Here is a 17016-nt window from a genome sequence, read left to right as displayed (position 1 = left end):
CTTATTGCAAAATATGATCCCATACATGAGGTGAGGAAGGAAACTGCATGACAGTCACATGAAGAGGTCATGATACCATATACCATTTGTATATTGAAATGATTTAAAGGAGATATAGATATTTTATGCCTTGTTAGGAGCATGTAAGTTTGTATGTTCTAAGAAAATGGTCAGCTCTTCTACTCTTTGTGATTCAAGTATAGCATGAAATGATGGTCGGAAGGTCATAGTCAAAAGTCACCATACTCTTACTAAAAACTAATTCTCCAGCTAGAACTTAGGCTAGGAATGACTAATTATAGTAGTTGTCCAGCCACCACCTTTTTGTTCATCTCTCTATCATCTGGACATTGGGCAGCCCATGATTGTCTTTGCATTTGTGAGTGTTTTCAGCGAAAAATCTTATAAAATCAAACACCATCCATCAATTTACTCGCAATATTAACAAAGTTCAGACAAAAAGGCCAATAAATGTGATACATTGTATCTTTATACTGCCTATAAAGTGCTGGCTGTCCCTAGAAGGAAAAGTACACAGCTCATCTGATTGTATGATCAGAAACACATGGGGGGGGGGGGGAGAGCTCTGCTGTTTAATTATCTTTGCCTGATAGCAGACTAAAAAAGGGCAGATGAATAAGTAGGGGTATTTTTTCTCATATTTCATTTCATTTCAACATCATGTGAACAACGAAACATGCGATTTATATCATACAAATTGATGATTGTCCAAATACAACTTGCCAAAAGTGTTGTGCTATTATTTTAGCAAATCACTTACAGTGTTAAGCCATATCGCTTATATGATAATTGGTCCCAACTTAATCAGATTACTGAGGTTGGACACTACGTAAAATTCTGTGATAAAGAAAAAGGAAATGGAGAGTTCACTGAACTGAAGCTAAAACTCTTTTTCAGGAGTAAATTTTCCTGGGAAAGTCCATAGGAATGTAAATATGCATGAACCAATTTCAGGAAACATATTCTTGTGCTGACACAGTTTAGGGTCAGTCTAGAAAGTTAGTAGTCAAGATCAATGAACTTTATCAGAATGTTAAGCCATTCTTGTGGCAGAATTCTGTAGTTCCAAGAGAAGCACAAACATTTGGTCGCCTTATTGACTTTGATGTTATTTTCCTAGTCACTATCAGTGCAAATTACTTCATTCTAATTTAGCACTGTGCCCCGTGTCAGGTCAGAACCAGATTAAAAGATAAAACAATGAAAAATGTCAAGTACTGTAAAACATGATATATTCGCGGCATGAATTTTTCGCGAATTGGAGCCGACAGCCTTTTTTGTGGCATGAAATTTTCGCGAAGTGCCACTTGCATTCAATGCATACAGTGTAAACAAGGACTTTCGCGTGCATTTTAATTTCGCGAATCTTGGCGCTCGCGAAATTCGTGAAATTAAAGTGCACGCGAAAATTTCTCGTTTTACAGTAATAGTTTCAAAGCTCATAGCCCATGACAATACTTTGATTCATTTTAATGCATGAAATTAAATGATATTAATATTATAGCACACATTTGCATTGACTTTCAACTTGTGGTGATCTAGAATTACAATACTGCTTACATGTATGTAAGCCCTATACTCTATTCACAATATTCTTGTATCTAAAATTGAATATCCCATCATCCAGGATCCATCATTCGTGCTTCAAATGATTAATTACATTATGCACAATGTGTAACATTTAGTGGCTTATAGCCTGAAATCAGTTTTACCACTCTCATGTATAGATTAAACTTTCATTTGAATATTGTTTTGTTATGACCAACATTGTTTTGATGCATCAGAGCCTTGTCATGTTCACATTCTTTGACACGAAAATCATCTTGTGGTCTTGTAACTTCATTAGCCTGTTATTTAAGCTTTAAGATGTGCATTTTCAAATGATTGCGCATTTCATGAGGACATGTATCATGGATGGCTAGCAATGTGATGTCATAGTTATCTCATGTGAATCTGAATCCATATTAAATGATTACTGTGAAGGGAGGTTGGACTGTCTTACCCTCTTTACTATTAAAGATTGAAAAAAAGGGAAATTGCAATCCGAAATTGTAATTTCAGAAAACAGCAAATAACATGAGTATTTTGTGTGATGATAATGCTTTTTCCATTAGGACTGACACAGTTAAAGTGTTTTGTTATGCCTCCGCCACGAAGTGGTGCCGGAGGCATTATGTTTTCGGGTTGTCCGTCCGTCCGTCCGTCCGTCCGTCCTTCCGTCCGTCCGTCCTTCCGTCCGTCCGTAATAAATTTTGTGGACAGGGTAACTATCAAAACCTTTTAAGGTATCCTAATGAAACTTGGCATGTATGTGTATTAGGGGGTGAAGTTGTGCCTATCAACTTTTGGGTGCACATGGTCAAGGTCAAAGGTCAAAAGGTCAAGGTCAAATACATAAAATTTCACTATTTCCTCCATATCTATGCAATGCCTGAAGATATTTTCTTGAAACTTAGTGCAAACATGTATTACCCAATTAAGATTCTCTGGTGAAAGTTTTGGGTCATGAGGTCAAAGGTCAAAGGTCAAAAGGTTAAGTTAAAATATTAAAACTTCGCTTTTTTCTCCGTACCTTGGAAATTGTTCAAGGTATCTTCATGGAACATAGTATATATACACGTACTGACTGGCAGTTATTATCTAGAGAATCTAGGGTTCATAGGGTCAAAGGTCAGGGGTCAAAGGTCAAGTGCAACACTTCAAATTTTTTCTATTTCCCTCATACATGTATTTATGTAATGCCAGCAATTTTTTTTTTTTTAACACTTGGTGTATGCATGTATAACCTAGATTATCTGGAAATTTTCTTTTTCTCTTTTTTTTTTTTTGGGGGGGGGGTTTGCCTCAAAGGTCAAAAGGTCAAAGATCAAGGGAAAGTGCGGAACTAACTTTTTCCTCCATATCTCAGAAGTTGCTCAAGTTATCTTGAAACTTACTACATATTTATGCATGTTCTGCCTGACAGTGATTATCCTATGAATTTTAGGGTCAAAGGCCAAAAGAAAATGGTAACAGTGTACTTTTCAATACAGAAATTACACTTTTTCTCCATACCTTGAAATTACAGTATTCATACACTTATGAACGGGTCAAAGTCAAGTTAAAGTCCTTGAATCCCCAAATACATGCTCTCCTATTCATCTAATTAAACCTAGGTAAAGGAAGGTGAACATTCAACACATTTGTGACAAACATGTAATTTCAATATTTTGCCAATATCGTGAAAATGTAATTATACATTGTCCACATATACTATAGACCTATTAGGAGAATCATACATTATGGCGGAGGCATAGCAGTCGCCTTAGCGACATTTCTAGTTGTTCTTGTTGTTGTTTTAAGATAGAGTGCATTTGTCTGGAGTAAAGGCACGTCTTTGGAAGAGCATGTTTGAAAAGCCTAAAGTGTGCTGTTGAAAATTCAGTAGGAAGCGAATCTGAGAGAGAGAGACAAAAAGTTGATTATACATTGAACAAGAAAACAAGTAGGAAGCCAGATTACATGTTATTTATTAGCAACAACCTTCACCAGTTTTCTTTTTTCTTTTTTCTTTTCATTTCCGTATAAGTTCTAGATAGCTCTGTCCAAGGGAAGTTTGTGATTAATCACTTATGTAAATAGGCCAATTTTGTTACGTGTGCTTTGGAACAACAAGGCCTGTCTTCATCAGTCCTTCTGACAGTTTCAAAATATCATGCTATATTGGGGTTACGAAACTAAAGCCCGATGTCAAAATAGTGTGCTATTTGTGCAGTAAAGACGCAAAAAGCACGCTATTTGATTGGGAAAATTTTCCCCAAAATCTTGGGCTAGTTTGTGAACTAGCGCACTATTTAGGGGTACATCTCAATGGGAGATCTTGCACAGGGAAATCCACTTTAATAGCGCACTATTCAGCAGAGTAATGATTCCAAGTACGCATGCATCAAATTTCGGGCTCATTTCCCAAAGTGGGCCATTTTGAGCTGATGAAGATGCACATCAATGAGCAATATCAGGCTATTTTCCCAAACTGCTAAATATCCCGCTAGTTTTAACTTCGGGCTGCTGAAGACATGCCTATAGCTAAGTCTGTAAGATTCAGAATATGACCTTGACTTGACAGGTTAGGCCAAAAGCTAAACTAGGAAATTGCCTTCATATTTCTGAACCTAATTTTATTTTTTTTAATGAAAAAAACCCAAAACATAATGATACTGATTTGCTTCTGAAATATGCTGCTACTGATAGTAATCATATTTAAACCATAACAATCCTGTAACACAAACTTCCTAAAATCGTATGATGAGCAATGTCCAACAGGTCCAAGATTGTGGCCAGTTAGCGTACATATGTGAAAGTGGTGATACAGGATAATTGCACTTTTGGTCCCACTGACCTTGTCAGTATGAAGCAGACAAGAAAGATAAACTTGTTTGCCAAAATTCTCACATCCGATGTTGATAGAATTGAATATTGTGACCCCCAATGATCCTGAGATATGACAAAGATTTACTTGTGACTAGTAGTAGGTATTCTAGATTGAACAGCAATGCTCACATTGCTGGTAGGTCTTTCCTTGGACCTGTACGTGCTTCCATGACACAGTTCCCATCACATTGTCTTTGTATGGTCATTATACATCTAGGTTAAGCGTTATATTTCCTAGATTATCTGGAGTTACCAAGGCAATGAACATGGACGGTCAGACATAACAACTGCAAACACAAAGATAAAGAGAAGTAACTCTTCATTGAATCTGTGTTTTTTTTTTAGACGTGATGGACATTAATAACTTGGATATAAAATGGAAATAAGTAAGCAGGATGAAAAGTGACAGCAAGTCAGTGAGTTTATAACATCATCATATATAACTACCAAGTAGTGAAATAAAATGTTGATATGTCAATAAGAACTTACCTTTGCTCTTGAGCAACTTTGACAAAATAAAAATGCAAACTTTTGTTGTTGTTTTTTGTTATTTTCATGGCATTGAGCTAATTTTTATGTATGTATTCTTTACTGTTGCTGTGCATATCTAATCCGTCACAAATTATTTTGTGTCCTCGTATTGGTCGAGAGCATTGAGAGTGACAAAACATTTTTTCCACCATGAAAATCCTTATCCGATCAGACTCCAAGTATTTTCTTAGGGAAATATTAAAAAAACAAAACAAAACAACTATATTTTGCTGGTGATTTGCTAAACATACTTCTAATACCTCAGACATGCATCTTTTAGTGTATGAGATGGTATCACATCCTGCTCATTGCATTGACATGAAGACAATATGGTTTTTCCACCAATGCGGCATCTTTACTTCATGAGAAGATAGGTAATGCAGCAACAGGGCTATGTTAGTTAACATGTGAGTGTCATTTTGTGCAAAGAAGAAATGAACTTGTTTTATTTCGATTGGTCAACCACAAACTGTAAACAGTGAGTAAATCCCACTTAGTTTGCTATTACTTTTGAAATGATTTGTGAGGGATATAAAACAAATATACCAGGCCATTGTTAGAGGCACTGCTTAAACTATGTGCCTTTGGTGACTTCAACAGTACTATTTTCTTTGGGTCTGCACCCTTCGAAAATAGTGTTATTGAAGTCACCTCATGCACATAGTTTTAATGAGAACCTCTCAGGCCTGGTATATTTGAATGATGTATCCCCCAAATATTACATATATTTGTGTGCTAGTCTAGGTCAGTACAGTGTAAACTTGGCAAAAATTCTGCACCACATGATATTTTATAATTTTACATTATTAGGTACAGTTGAACCTCTCTTATCCGGCCTCCCTTTATCCGGATCTCTCTATTATACGGACGCAATCTCGCCGTGATTTTTTAAAAAATAATTACGGGAGGAAAGGGGGATTCCCAACTCCTTGAGAACTCCTACACAAACACACATAAGTTACACATTACTTCCAACATGGTATACATTACATCAAATTTCCTTCCAAATTGCTTACCTTCAGACATTTTAACATCCCCAAACATCCCCAAATCTTCGCAAGAACATGGACAGATTATGCGCTCGAGTCCTCTCATATCGCATTGCCACATATAGGTCCATACACAGCCTTCGATATGACTTTATAGACATGCATTGTTATACAAATGATGCACAGGATAGAGTGCATTAGTGGAGGCGTATAGTGCACTCGAGGGTATTTACAATTGTGAAACATGCACGAGGCGAAGCCGAGTGCATGTTGCTCTACATTGTAAATACCCGAGAGTGAGCTATACGCCTCCACTAACGCCACGAAATAATCCTGTGCATCATTTGTTTTATAAAATGGGTCGAAAATTCGATAACTATAACAGCATTGTTCAGCGTTTTTCATGTACCTTTGTGGGTCAAGACGTCCGAAGATGTTCGTCCCAAACATTTACGCACGTCGCACTCGGAAATCCCGCGCATATAAGTATGATGGGGGGTTGGGTTTCCGGACACTTAAGTTCCCGCATGAAAACTTACTTATTTTACATAGAATATGCACCCTTTACCTTGAAGACTTGATATAGACTCCTCATATAGGCCTACTAGACAACATACTCTGAAAACGGCGTGAGAATTAACCTGCTAAATCGTTGGATTTGCCCTTCAAAGTGACTCCATGTACGTGTCCGGTCCCACAACGCTTGGTCTACTGTACACTGTACGTATACGTACGCCATGCCACACATGTTATGCACAAGGGAAGAAAGGCCGGCCGGCCGGCAGCCCGAACTAGAAGTTGTTTACAGGATTGACAGCGCGTATGCATGCAATTCAAAGGAGCCGCCGCGCGCACAGACAATCGGCAATAGGATTTAACACGCAGTGCAATGGGACTGAGTAACCAAAGCACATGTGACTCATTTCAGCGCTTCCTATTGGCTACATTCTTGAACCCATTTTATAATTTGAGTCATTGGCTGAGCAACGAATGATATTGAACACTCAAAAATTGTTCACACACAGTACACACACAAAGAGAGAGAGGGAGACCATCTAACAATGGCGACCTACAGTTGACTTTGCCGAGCCGTGATGATCGAATTTTGAAGCGTAGTTTCGTCGACTCGTCTACTGTTTATTTTCAAGATCTACTTGATACATTTCTTAATAATTATGTAGGTAAATCATCCCAAGAAAAAATGATTTCATTCTTGCAAACACGAACCTCTATTTTTGGGTCTGTTACTGATATGAGTGTAACAATGAAAAGGTTGCAGTATACACATTACTACATGTGGTACTACAATGGGCTACATCAGTACATGTGTATGTATACATGTATAAAGCATTGAGTCTCCCGTATCCGGCCAAATTCCTTTATCTGGATGAGCCCCGGTCCCGACTTGTCCGGATACGAGAGGTTCAACTGTATATTAAAGCCTGTTCTTTAATCGTACTGAATTCATCATCTACTACAGTTAGGTTTACTATTTTAATGATACAATCGCTTTAATTTCTTTTCTTTTTTTCATTTGCATTTATATCATAGCTGTAACTTCTCCCCTCAGCTGTTGACATGGTAACCAAGTGTTTGCATTGTTTTTGATGCAACCTACCAGAGTGTCAAACTTCAAGCAGCCAACAAAAATAAACCCCACCTGTGACTACCTGAAAACAGGAACCGTCTCATGGTTCTGTTTCCATGCATGCCTCAGTGTATTATTACAATGGCTCTCTTGGCAAGTGGAAACAATTGCCACCAGGGAAATAATGGACTACTTTGACAAACAAGTATTAAATCTAGCAATATCCTGCTATTGTAATGTGAAGTATAGACTCTCACAATCACAATTGCTATTGTCTTTTATATTATATAGGTTGCTTTATTCAGTAGTTTTGTATATGTGCAAACAATGCCATTATAAATTTTAGATTTAATGTTGAATTTCTTATTAGTTGATTCAAGTGTTATATAGAGAAGGGCAAGAAACAAGAGTGTCCATGCTCCAAGTCGAGGGGAAGTCTTGTGCTTTATTAGGTGTTAAAAAATTGCTTTAACAAAAGACAGCACTGTTTTGAATAAGTATGCAGCAGTCCTGAAATACAGCATACATAGCCAGCAGCAATTCACTGTCCCCTTTAAGCATCAATTGTATAGTGTGCAAAGAATATTGGATATGTGAAGAAAATTAGTAGAAATTATATTTCTTTAACTGTAAGATGCTACTGAATGTAAAAAAAGAAAAAGATACATTAGCCAGTTACTTAAATTGAAAGATACCATTCAAATGCTAAGCCTAGCATATTTCGTTATGAAATCAGTCATTTCATCGACGAAATGACTGATTTCATATAAAACGAAATAGGCCATGCAACACTTGGCACTCCATACAAATTGTTCATGGTATAAACCATGGTTTCAATTGTACCATCTTCGTTAATTCGGGCCATTGGGCCAATTGCATGAAAACTAGCAATTGCTTCAAGCATAAGCACATGCTCGTCTAGTAAAAGATCGAGCTCAAGCAATAGCTGAAATCCATACATATGTATAACCTTTTGCTTGTCCTGCACGAGCAATTGCTTGGGTTTTTAACAAAAGGGACGTCACACCTGTGTGAACACAAGAACAAAGGCAGATGTGACAGCATGTATTTGAAAGGGTATGTGTGTGCGAAAACATTTCCTGACATAGCAAAAGAGCTATGAAATTATACACACAAATACACACACAGAGACGCACACACACATCTATGCACACACCTGTACCGGCTGATTCCCATTACTGCTTTTAGTAGCCCGGATCTGCAGCTGTTGGTCACACGTGGAGAGAAGTCTCCTTGCTCTCCACAGATGTCAGACATCATACCAGTTTCTCCTCACATTTTGCATGCTAACCACTGTACATTTCTTTCGTTGAAATAAAAGTCTCTTACACTACTTAGGAGTAATTTCTTGTAGATTTATGACCACTCCTGCACAAGTTTGGTCTTTCTTTTATGAATATGAAATTGATACTTAAAAGGGAACATCCCAGTTAAGCAAAAGCTCAAGCTCATTTTACAGAGCTTGGAAAATCCTAAGCAATTTCTAGCAAGAACAAGCAAAATGTCTGTTTTATGCAAATGCTTGGTCTCTAAGCAATTGCTTGCAGACAGCAAGCAAGTGCTATAGTTTATATGCATCTGGCCCATTCTGCTTGATGGCATCTTCTCTCTGCAATGTACTTCTGACCAATCAGAAACAAGGTAATCAAGTGCTGTCGGTGCGTACGTGTACAGTGCACAGCGTAATCATGAATGTTCATGTGGTTTGGAAAGTACCGGTCTAAGAAATATGAGTGTAAAAAGGTCAATTTTCTCCTTGGCCCCGGACAAGAGCTTAGTACGGGACTAATTGGCGAGTGTAAAAAGCTGAAAAAATTGGTACAGGGCTAACGATAGTCCTGGGTCAGAGAAAGTACGGGGTTAAGAAACACAAGTGTAAAAAGGGCTTATATGCGAGGACTTTCCATCCCAGAGACTATTTTGTATAAATCTACCATAAACTGGTGGAGATAAAATTGTCCTGGTCTGGTTGGGGCACTGTCCTTTGTTCAGTCTGATAGCTATTTTGTTTTTCTGCAGGCAAGGTCATGCCAAATGATTACACCAATATCTATGGCTGATTTTCGGGATGCTGTTCAAGAGATTAGTAGAGGCCAAGAAAGGGTGCATTAATAGTTACGTTCAGACAACGAGCCTTAATCTCGAGGTTAAGCTTGTAGTTAGGGACTGTGTAAACGCACTTGTAGTGAGCTAACCTCGAGATTAGCTCAATGTTAAGAGCCACAAGATATCTCAGGGTTAGAGCTGTAACCACAAGCTGCAGGGGGGGGGGGGGGGGGGGGGGGGGGAGGGGGAGGGGGGAGGGGGAGGGGGAGGGGGGAGGGGGGAGGGGGGGAGGGGGGAGGGGGTCCCCACTCGTAGTTAAGCACCATGTGGACACAAAAATCAACGAACTCAAAGGGGTAGGAGTTTAACCTCAAGGTTTCATAACCTGGAGGGTAGGGCTTGTCATCTGAACGTAACTTAATGTTTCAAAGCTGTTGTTAGTACCATGAATGATTTTGTTCTTCCAGAGAAGAATTGTGTATCCCTTGAGCCATGAAACTCTGCCGTGAATACAGTATGTCATTAATAATTCACTGTGATCCATGCCTTGTGAGAATTCATTGATCCAATTTAGCCAGTTCAAGGTAGTAGCAGTTTAAACACTGAACATCTTCAATCTTCAGATATTTTGATGGGTTTTTACGCCATTTTGTATCTTGTCTTTTCCATCTTCTTGTTGAAGGACAGTGTACTCTTGATAAATATGAACACAATGAAACAAAAGTAACTGATCAGAGGAAATCTGATGAAGAGAGTTTACAGAAATTAAGGAAGTGTAGACCATGTTACAGTTGAACCTCTCTTATCCGGCCTCTCTTTATTCGGATCTCTCTATTATACGGACGCAATCTCGCCGTGATTTTTTTTTTTTTTAAATAATTACGGAAGGAAAGGGGGATTCCCAACTCCTTGAGAATTCCTATACAAACACACATGAATTACATATTACTTCCAACATGATTAACATACATTACATCAAATTTCCTTCCAAATTGCTTACCTTCAGACATTTTACCATCCCCAAACATCCCCAAATGTAACAATGAAAAGGTTGCAGTATACACATTACTACATGTGGTACTACAATGGGCTACATCAGTACATGTGTATGTATATGTACATGTAGAAAGCATTGAGTCTCCCGTATCCGGCCAAATCCCTTATCCGGATGAGCCCCGGTCCCGACTTGTCCGGATACGAGAGGTTCAACTGTAATTGGTTTTCAAACGTGGCGTGCAAGAGGCATCTCAAAATAATTATGTACATAATGTTTGCCTCGTGTGATTTCCCCTGTGTATAGCCCCTCATTTGTTCTATGTGTCCTATCAGAAGTATTGAATCTCTTTTTTTAAAGAATACTGATGTGTGTGTGTGTGTGTGTGTGTGTGTATGTGTGTATTTGATTCAGCTTTAGAGAGACATTTCGTGCTTATGAATACTTTATTAAAGAAACACACAACCCTAGGGAGACAATTTGTGCTTCCTTAACGTTTTCAACTATAATCCCATTCAATGGCATGTTTTACTGCTGACAACGCTTATCTACACAATGTCTCTATTAAGCTGCATCCAGAGTTATATATATATATGTAATACATGTATGTTTGTATGTATGTATGTATAATGTATGTATGTATGTTTTGTGACTTGGCACAGACATATCAAAGATATCTGTTCATTTCACATCCTCCAAGATTATGGAATCAATACCTGAAAGAAATTTAAGACAGCAACATCAACCTGTGTGGCAATTTGTGTACAATTTTATAGGCTCTGTTTTTGGAAAAATGGAAAAGGACAATATTTTGTTTTTTATGATAGTGACATTATTGAAATCCACACTGAAGTGTTTAACTAGATACAGTCACAAGTATTACGACTCGATCCGAATCTAAAGATTTTGCTAGTATGGATATGAACATCTCATCAAATAGGTTGATAGTGCTATTTATTCCAAGAAATATTATGAATATTTCAAAATTGCAATAATATCCCCTGGGACAAGCAAATAATCTGGAGATTTTTTATCCCATCATTTAAAACACACATCACAACAGCCCACAGGCAAGGGTCACCAGCTCAGTAGATTTTGGGCATGCACAGTTAGATCGACAAAATTTCACGATTGGGAATTTGCGGCATATTTCAGTCTGTCTGAATGGACCCTGAAAGTCTTGGTATATTGATCCCAATCATTTTGCCTATAGGCCCTATATGTGAATGACGCCATTTTAAATAGGGCCATGTGTAGGGAGCAAATATCCTAAGTATTGTTTTTCACCCGTTATCCATCATGTTGTTGGTTGTAGGTTCAATTTGCCTTGTATTTTTTCCATGCTGTGCCATTTTTTATGTACCTGTATGATTAAACCTTTCTTCTAGTCTCTCTATTTATTGTCTTATTTTGATTGTCTCATTTACAGGCTCACATCTACAATGAGCTAGGCTACACATCTGAGAGAAATAAGAGTGCCCTGCTCTTTTGCTCCCTGGATGAGCAATATTCCATCTTTCAGACCTCTGCTCTCCAGATCCTATGGCCAGTTGTGTGATTATTACTACCTGCAGCTCTTTGACAGTGCAATAAATTATTGCCTGAATGTGCTTGCAGAAATTTCAACTGAATGTCATCACTGAAGCAAGAAATCATTGATCGTGCATATGAAGAACTACAGTCCATTTTATTTTGTAACTAGGTATACATGTCTAAGCTGCACTCAGTTTTGGTTGTTTACTGATCATACATGCTATTCTGACAACAGAGTACCAGTAGGTTTTCTGTGCACTTTTCTTTCCCAAAAGGAATTACAGTGTATCTGATTTGTTAAAGGAGAGCGCAACCATTTTAAAAATTGAATATGTCAATTGTTTTTGTGACCTAAATCTTTATTTTGCATTTCCCGTGCTTTGTGCCTTATTTCACAAATTTGTGTGGAAGTGAATGCTCATGCAAGGCTGGTGAATTTTTCTGTCTATGGATACAAAGAGAAATAAACTGATATTTGATGGAAATATGTTTAATGGTCATGAAGCTTATTGTGCCTGACATAATGTGAGTCCTTGCTGCTGGAAGCTACTTATGATAACCTGATGTGTACAGTGAACTTGTGTTTAGTAAGACTTCCATGGTTTTGTTAGAAAAATATTTTTATGATGCATGTATGTATACACAGCATTTTGTGTACTGTCTATCCTCCTTCTCACAAAGCACTTTAAATTTGTTATCATTGTTTCAGTATGGATCTCAGTGAATATACACTCTTACACCCTAATATTCTTGGACCTAGACTGATCACATATTGGTCAATTTGTTGGAAAATAATGCAATTTTCACCAGTATAAGTAATCGTTCTATTAGCCTAATTGTATGTTAGTTAAGTGCTAATACATTTCAACACAGAACAACTGGACATCAGTACATCCTTCTCAAATCTGGAAGCAATTCTAATATGGGTGCAAGTTTTGTTGAAACATACTTTAAATTTTGCTAGTTAGGCAAGTTGAGGGGAAGAACTGCCTTGTCATGTCCATTCATGTAAACTTGACTGTAAACATCAATGACTTAAAAAGACCCCCCCAAAAAAAAAAATAGATAGGAAAAAGGAATACAAATGAAATTTAAATTGTTAATAGGGAGGAAAGATTGTTGTAGAGATGGGTTCCAAAAATTGTTATCTAGGACTCGCACCATTGTTTATGTTAACATAAATTATTCTGTCTTATGGATTAGAATCCCTTAAGAAAAAAGCTGTAATAGGGGAAATAGTAGTTTTTTTCAAATACTCTGAGGATTGAAAATAAGATTTTATTGAGTAAGCATCTTTGCTGCACACTTGACTAAAAGTGCATGTGGATAAACTGAGTTACAACTGTGCTGAAACCAGAGAAAGAGCTCCCATCCGTGTTATGTGTGGATATATTTGTACACATATAGTCAAACCTGTCTATAGCGACCACCTGCTGTATGTAACCACTGAACAGGACCCCCCCCCCCCCCCAGAAAAGCCATGTTGCCAACCCTGCCTGTAGTGGCCACCTGTCTACGATGCCCCCCCTTTTTTTTCTTCCTTGGGGTGGCTGCTATAGACAGGTTTGACTGTACTTGGATTGGAATGGTAAATGTCTTCAGACATGATTTAGTATCCAGTGCATTGTGAATTCACTACTCCACCCCAGTGAATGGGATCTTCTCATTTGTGAAGCATGTATCCAAAGTGAGAATATGATGTCTTCTGCAGTAATACAGTAAATGCACACATTTCTTTAATGCCCTTCTTATCATTGTGTAACCTAGTTTCTGTTCTTTTTTTTTTACAGGTTTATATCGATTTGCTTTATAACAGATCAAGAACTGTTTGGCTATCCAGCCATCCATTCTAAGTACTCCTGTTTTATGTGTATGTTTTCATGTAGAGCTCTTGTGTTTGTGTATAATTATATGCCTATGTATTTCCTCTACAAGTGTATGAGATTGCCCATTTTGTCTGAATAAAATCAAATTAGAAGGGATGTTTACATTTTGTGTGACTTTGCATTTCGTATAGGAACTTTAATCAAAGTAATTCAGAGAAGAGCTTCACTGTAGACACTGAAGGGTAATGACATTAAATTACACTACAATGTATTGACGATTTTGTCTTCACAATACAGCAATGTTCCATGATTGCATATAGGCATGATGATGTCACAGCTATAGTTGAACATGATCTACACAGACACCTGTTTGACATACTGTTGTATTTCACCTGGGCTCAGGGCCGGCGGAGCGTTTTCAAAAGGGGGGGGGGGGGGCACTTCATGGTTTAATGAGCTAACAAGCAAAAAAAAAGAAAAGAAAAAAAAAAGTCCTTCAGCGTAGCATCCACTTCCGGGTTTCTTCTGCTGACAAGCAAAAAAAAAAAAAAAGTCTTCACCACCAAAACATAACCTTACCATGCTAACTTTTCAAGGTCTCTGTCTATTTCTTTCTAGTGCCATTTACACACTTCCGGGGGAAAAAAAAAGGGGGCCCCAAAGTGGTCATACCTTATGTATTCCTTTGTATGGTGCAAAAAAAAAAAAAGTGAAAAGGGGGCCCCAAGCCCCCTGCATAAACTTTGTACAGTTCTTCTCAAGTGAAAGAAGCCTAGAGATGCAACTGAACCTGGCAACATTGATCTTCATGGGGTTAGAGTTATACAATTGATGAAATGTGGACTATTACTTTGAGGGGGCTTCTGTCAGGTCACTGAATTAAGGCAAAAAAGCTAATTTCTCAAATACTTTCAGCTCACTTGAGCTAAATAGCTCGAGAAAGATTTTGAAATCATCTACCATTAGCCGTTTTGATGTCCATCTTATGCATCTTGTTTGTCATCTTTGCATAAACTTTTTCTTGTGCAAATGACTAATTGATTTACGTCGATGCCCAGGGCAATTTGTCACTCAGTATCAATAAAGACCACTCGATGGAAGAATTTCATCAACTTCAAAAAAAAAAAAAATACTTTATCTATTTTCATCTTCTGTTAATGCCCCAAATGAGCATAAATATCACGATTTTGACAATTTCATTTTCTTGAAAATGGCTGGATTTGATTAAACTTGGCAGGAATTGCCAGTGGGGGAGAGAATCATAGTTTGTATCCATCCACATGGTTGTGGTCTCGTTAAGGGGCCCCAAAGGTCAAGCCCAAGTACCCCAAATTAGTTAATTTTCGAGATATTTTACTTTTTATTTTTCTTGAAGACAAGTTGCTGGATTTTGACAAAAACTGGCAGAAATCACCAATGGAGAGAGGGGATCATAATTTGTGCAAACAATGATGACAGGGCTCCTATTATAGGGCTAGACTGAAACTAACAAATATCTGCCGATTGTCATGAGTAAACTTGGCATGCAGGACTCATGAATTAGTCCAGTGGGGTTTGGGGAAAACATGACTGTTAGAGGCATTTTTTAGTAAAAGTTGGGAACTGGTCTGTTTTATATCATTCAAGTACGCTGAGTCCCAAAATTCCGGTTCCCAAGCGGAATTTTGAGTCTAAGAGCATCTAATTTGCATAAACAAAATGGCCACCAATTCATTGCTTTTTAAGGTGTTTCGATGATCTAATTTTCATAAAATCTCCCGAGACATGCAGAAATAGTAATAATTTCAGAAATTAAGGTGCAAAGACAATAGCTAGGTCATCATTTGTTTATAACTTTCACTTATATATGCAAATTAAGTGAAATATGCAAATTAGGAGTTGCCGCTGATACAGTAATGCATTACCGCATATATATGCACATGTATAGTACCTACGTGTTCACTTCTGTTTTTAATCATTTTTACAAGTTATCGGGCAAACAAAAAGTACTTGGTGTCGCCGGAGTCCAATCAAAATAAATCAATTCAAAAGAATTCACTCAGTTCAAATAAATTTAATTACACTTATGCAAATATCTATGCAAATTGGTATACAAGAGGATACATAACTGGCAGGATTCTAGAATCTACAACGCATTGCTGCAATATATGGATCTGAATCATAATTCTAAAGATAGTTATTGTATCAAGAACGGTTCACGATTTGTAGTGTGCTAAAGAGATACAAGAACCAACTTTAAGTATTAAGATAAAACATGCATCTCATTTGCATAATAAATTATACAAATATTTTCCCATTTTCTCAACATATTTTCCCCTAAAACAAAGTTTTGCTATTAAAATGTACCTTGGCGTAGTGAAAAATATAGATATGCTATCGGTCAAACAAAGTGTACATAGTGTCATCTGAGTCCGTGGAAAAACTGGAATCAACCAATTCAGAATAAAAAATGAATAACAATATTTGTAATAACGTATGCAAATTGGTATGCAAGAGGCTTTACTACGACAGGCTTCGAGATTCTACAACACATTGCCGCGATATATGAATCTGAGTCATTGTAGTTATAATATCAAGACGTAAATTGATGATTCTTTGGTGATAAAGGAGATACAAGAGAAAAAACAGTAATTAGAAATACCCTAATAATCTAATTTGCATATAAATCATACAAATAGTTGGCCATTTCTATGGATATATTCCCTAAAACAAAGTCTTGCTATCAAAAGGTACCTTGGCGTACTAAAATACTGCTAAGATATTGGGCAAACACGTTGCACATAATGATGTCGTCAGAGTCTGAAGTAAATCAAGTACTGGAATCAATCAATAAAGGAGAACTGAATGACACTAAAATGAAATATGTTTGCAAATTGATATTCAAGAGGCCGTAGACCAGGCAGGTTTCAAGATTCTACAACGCACTGCCGCAATATATAACAATATTCAAGACCTGTTAATGATTCCTGGTGTGATGCAAAAATTAACTACAACTACTAAACAACACACATCTATTATCTCATTTGCGTAATAGATTATGCAAATATTCACCCATTT

At 37.4% G+C, this 17016-nt stretch overlaps 1 protein-coding gene across 1 annotated transcript in view; it reads left to right on the top strand.

Annotated features, from left to right (window-relative positions):
* The window catches only part of LOC139742820 (anaphase-promoting complex subunit 5-like), a 108221-nt gene extending 95988 nt beyond the window's left edge, over window positions 1-12233 (top strand). The window contains exon 17 of the mRNA XM_071653335.1: window positions 12030-12233. Within this exon, the coding sequence (XP_071509436.1) occupies window positions 12030-12158 (129 nt within the window). The 3' untranslated portion in view covers window positions 12159-12233. The remainder of the gene's footprint in view (window positions 1-12029) is intronic.
* The last annotated feature ends 4783 nt before the right edge of the window (window positions 12234-17016 follow it).

Source organism: Diadema antillarum, unplaced genomic scaffold (genome assembly GCF_040938485.1).
Source record: "Diadema antillarum isolate AM-2024a unplaced genomic scaffold, OU_Dant_1.0 seq00001022_RagTag, whole genome shotgun sequence".
NCBI classification, from domain to species: Eukaryota; Metazoa; Echinodermata; class Echinoidea; order Diadematoida; family Diadematidae; genus Diadema; species Diadema antillarum.
This window is presented reverse-complemented; position numbering and strand designations above follow the sequence as displayed.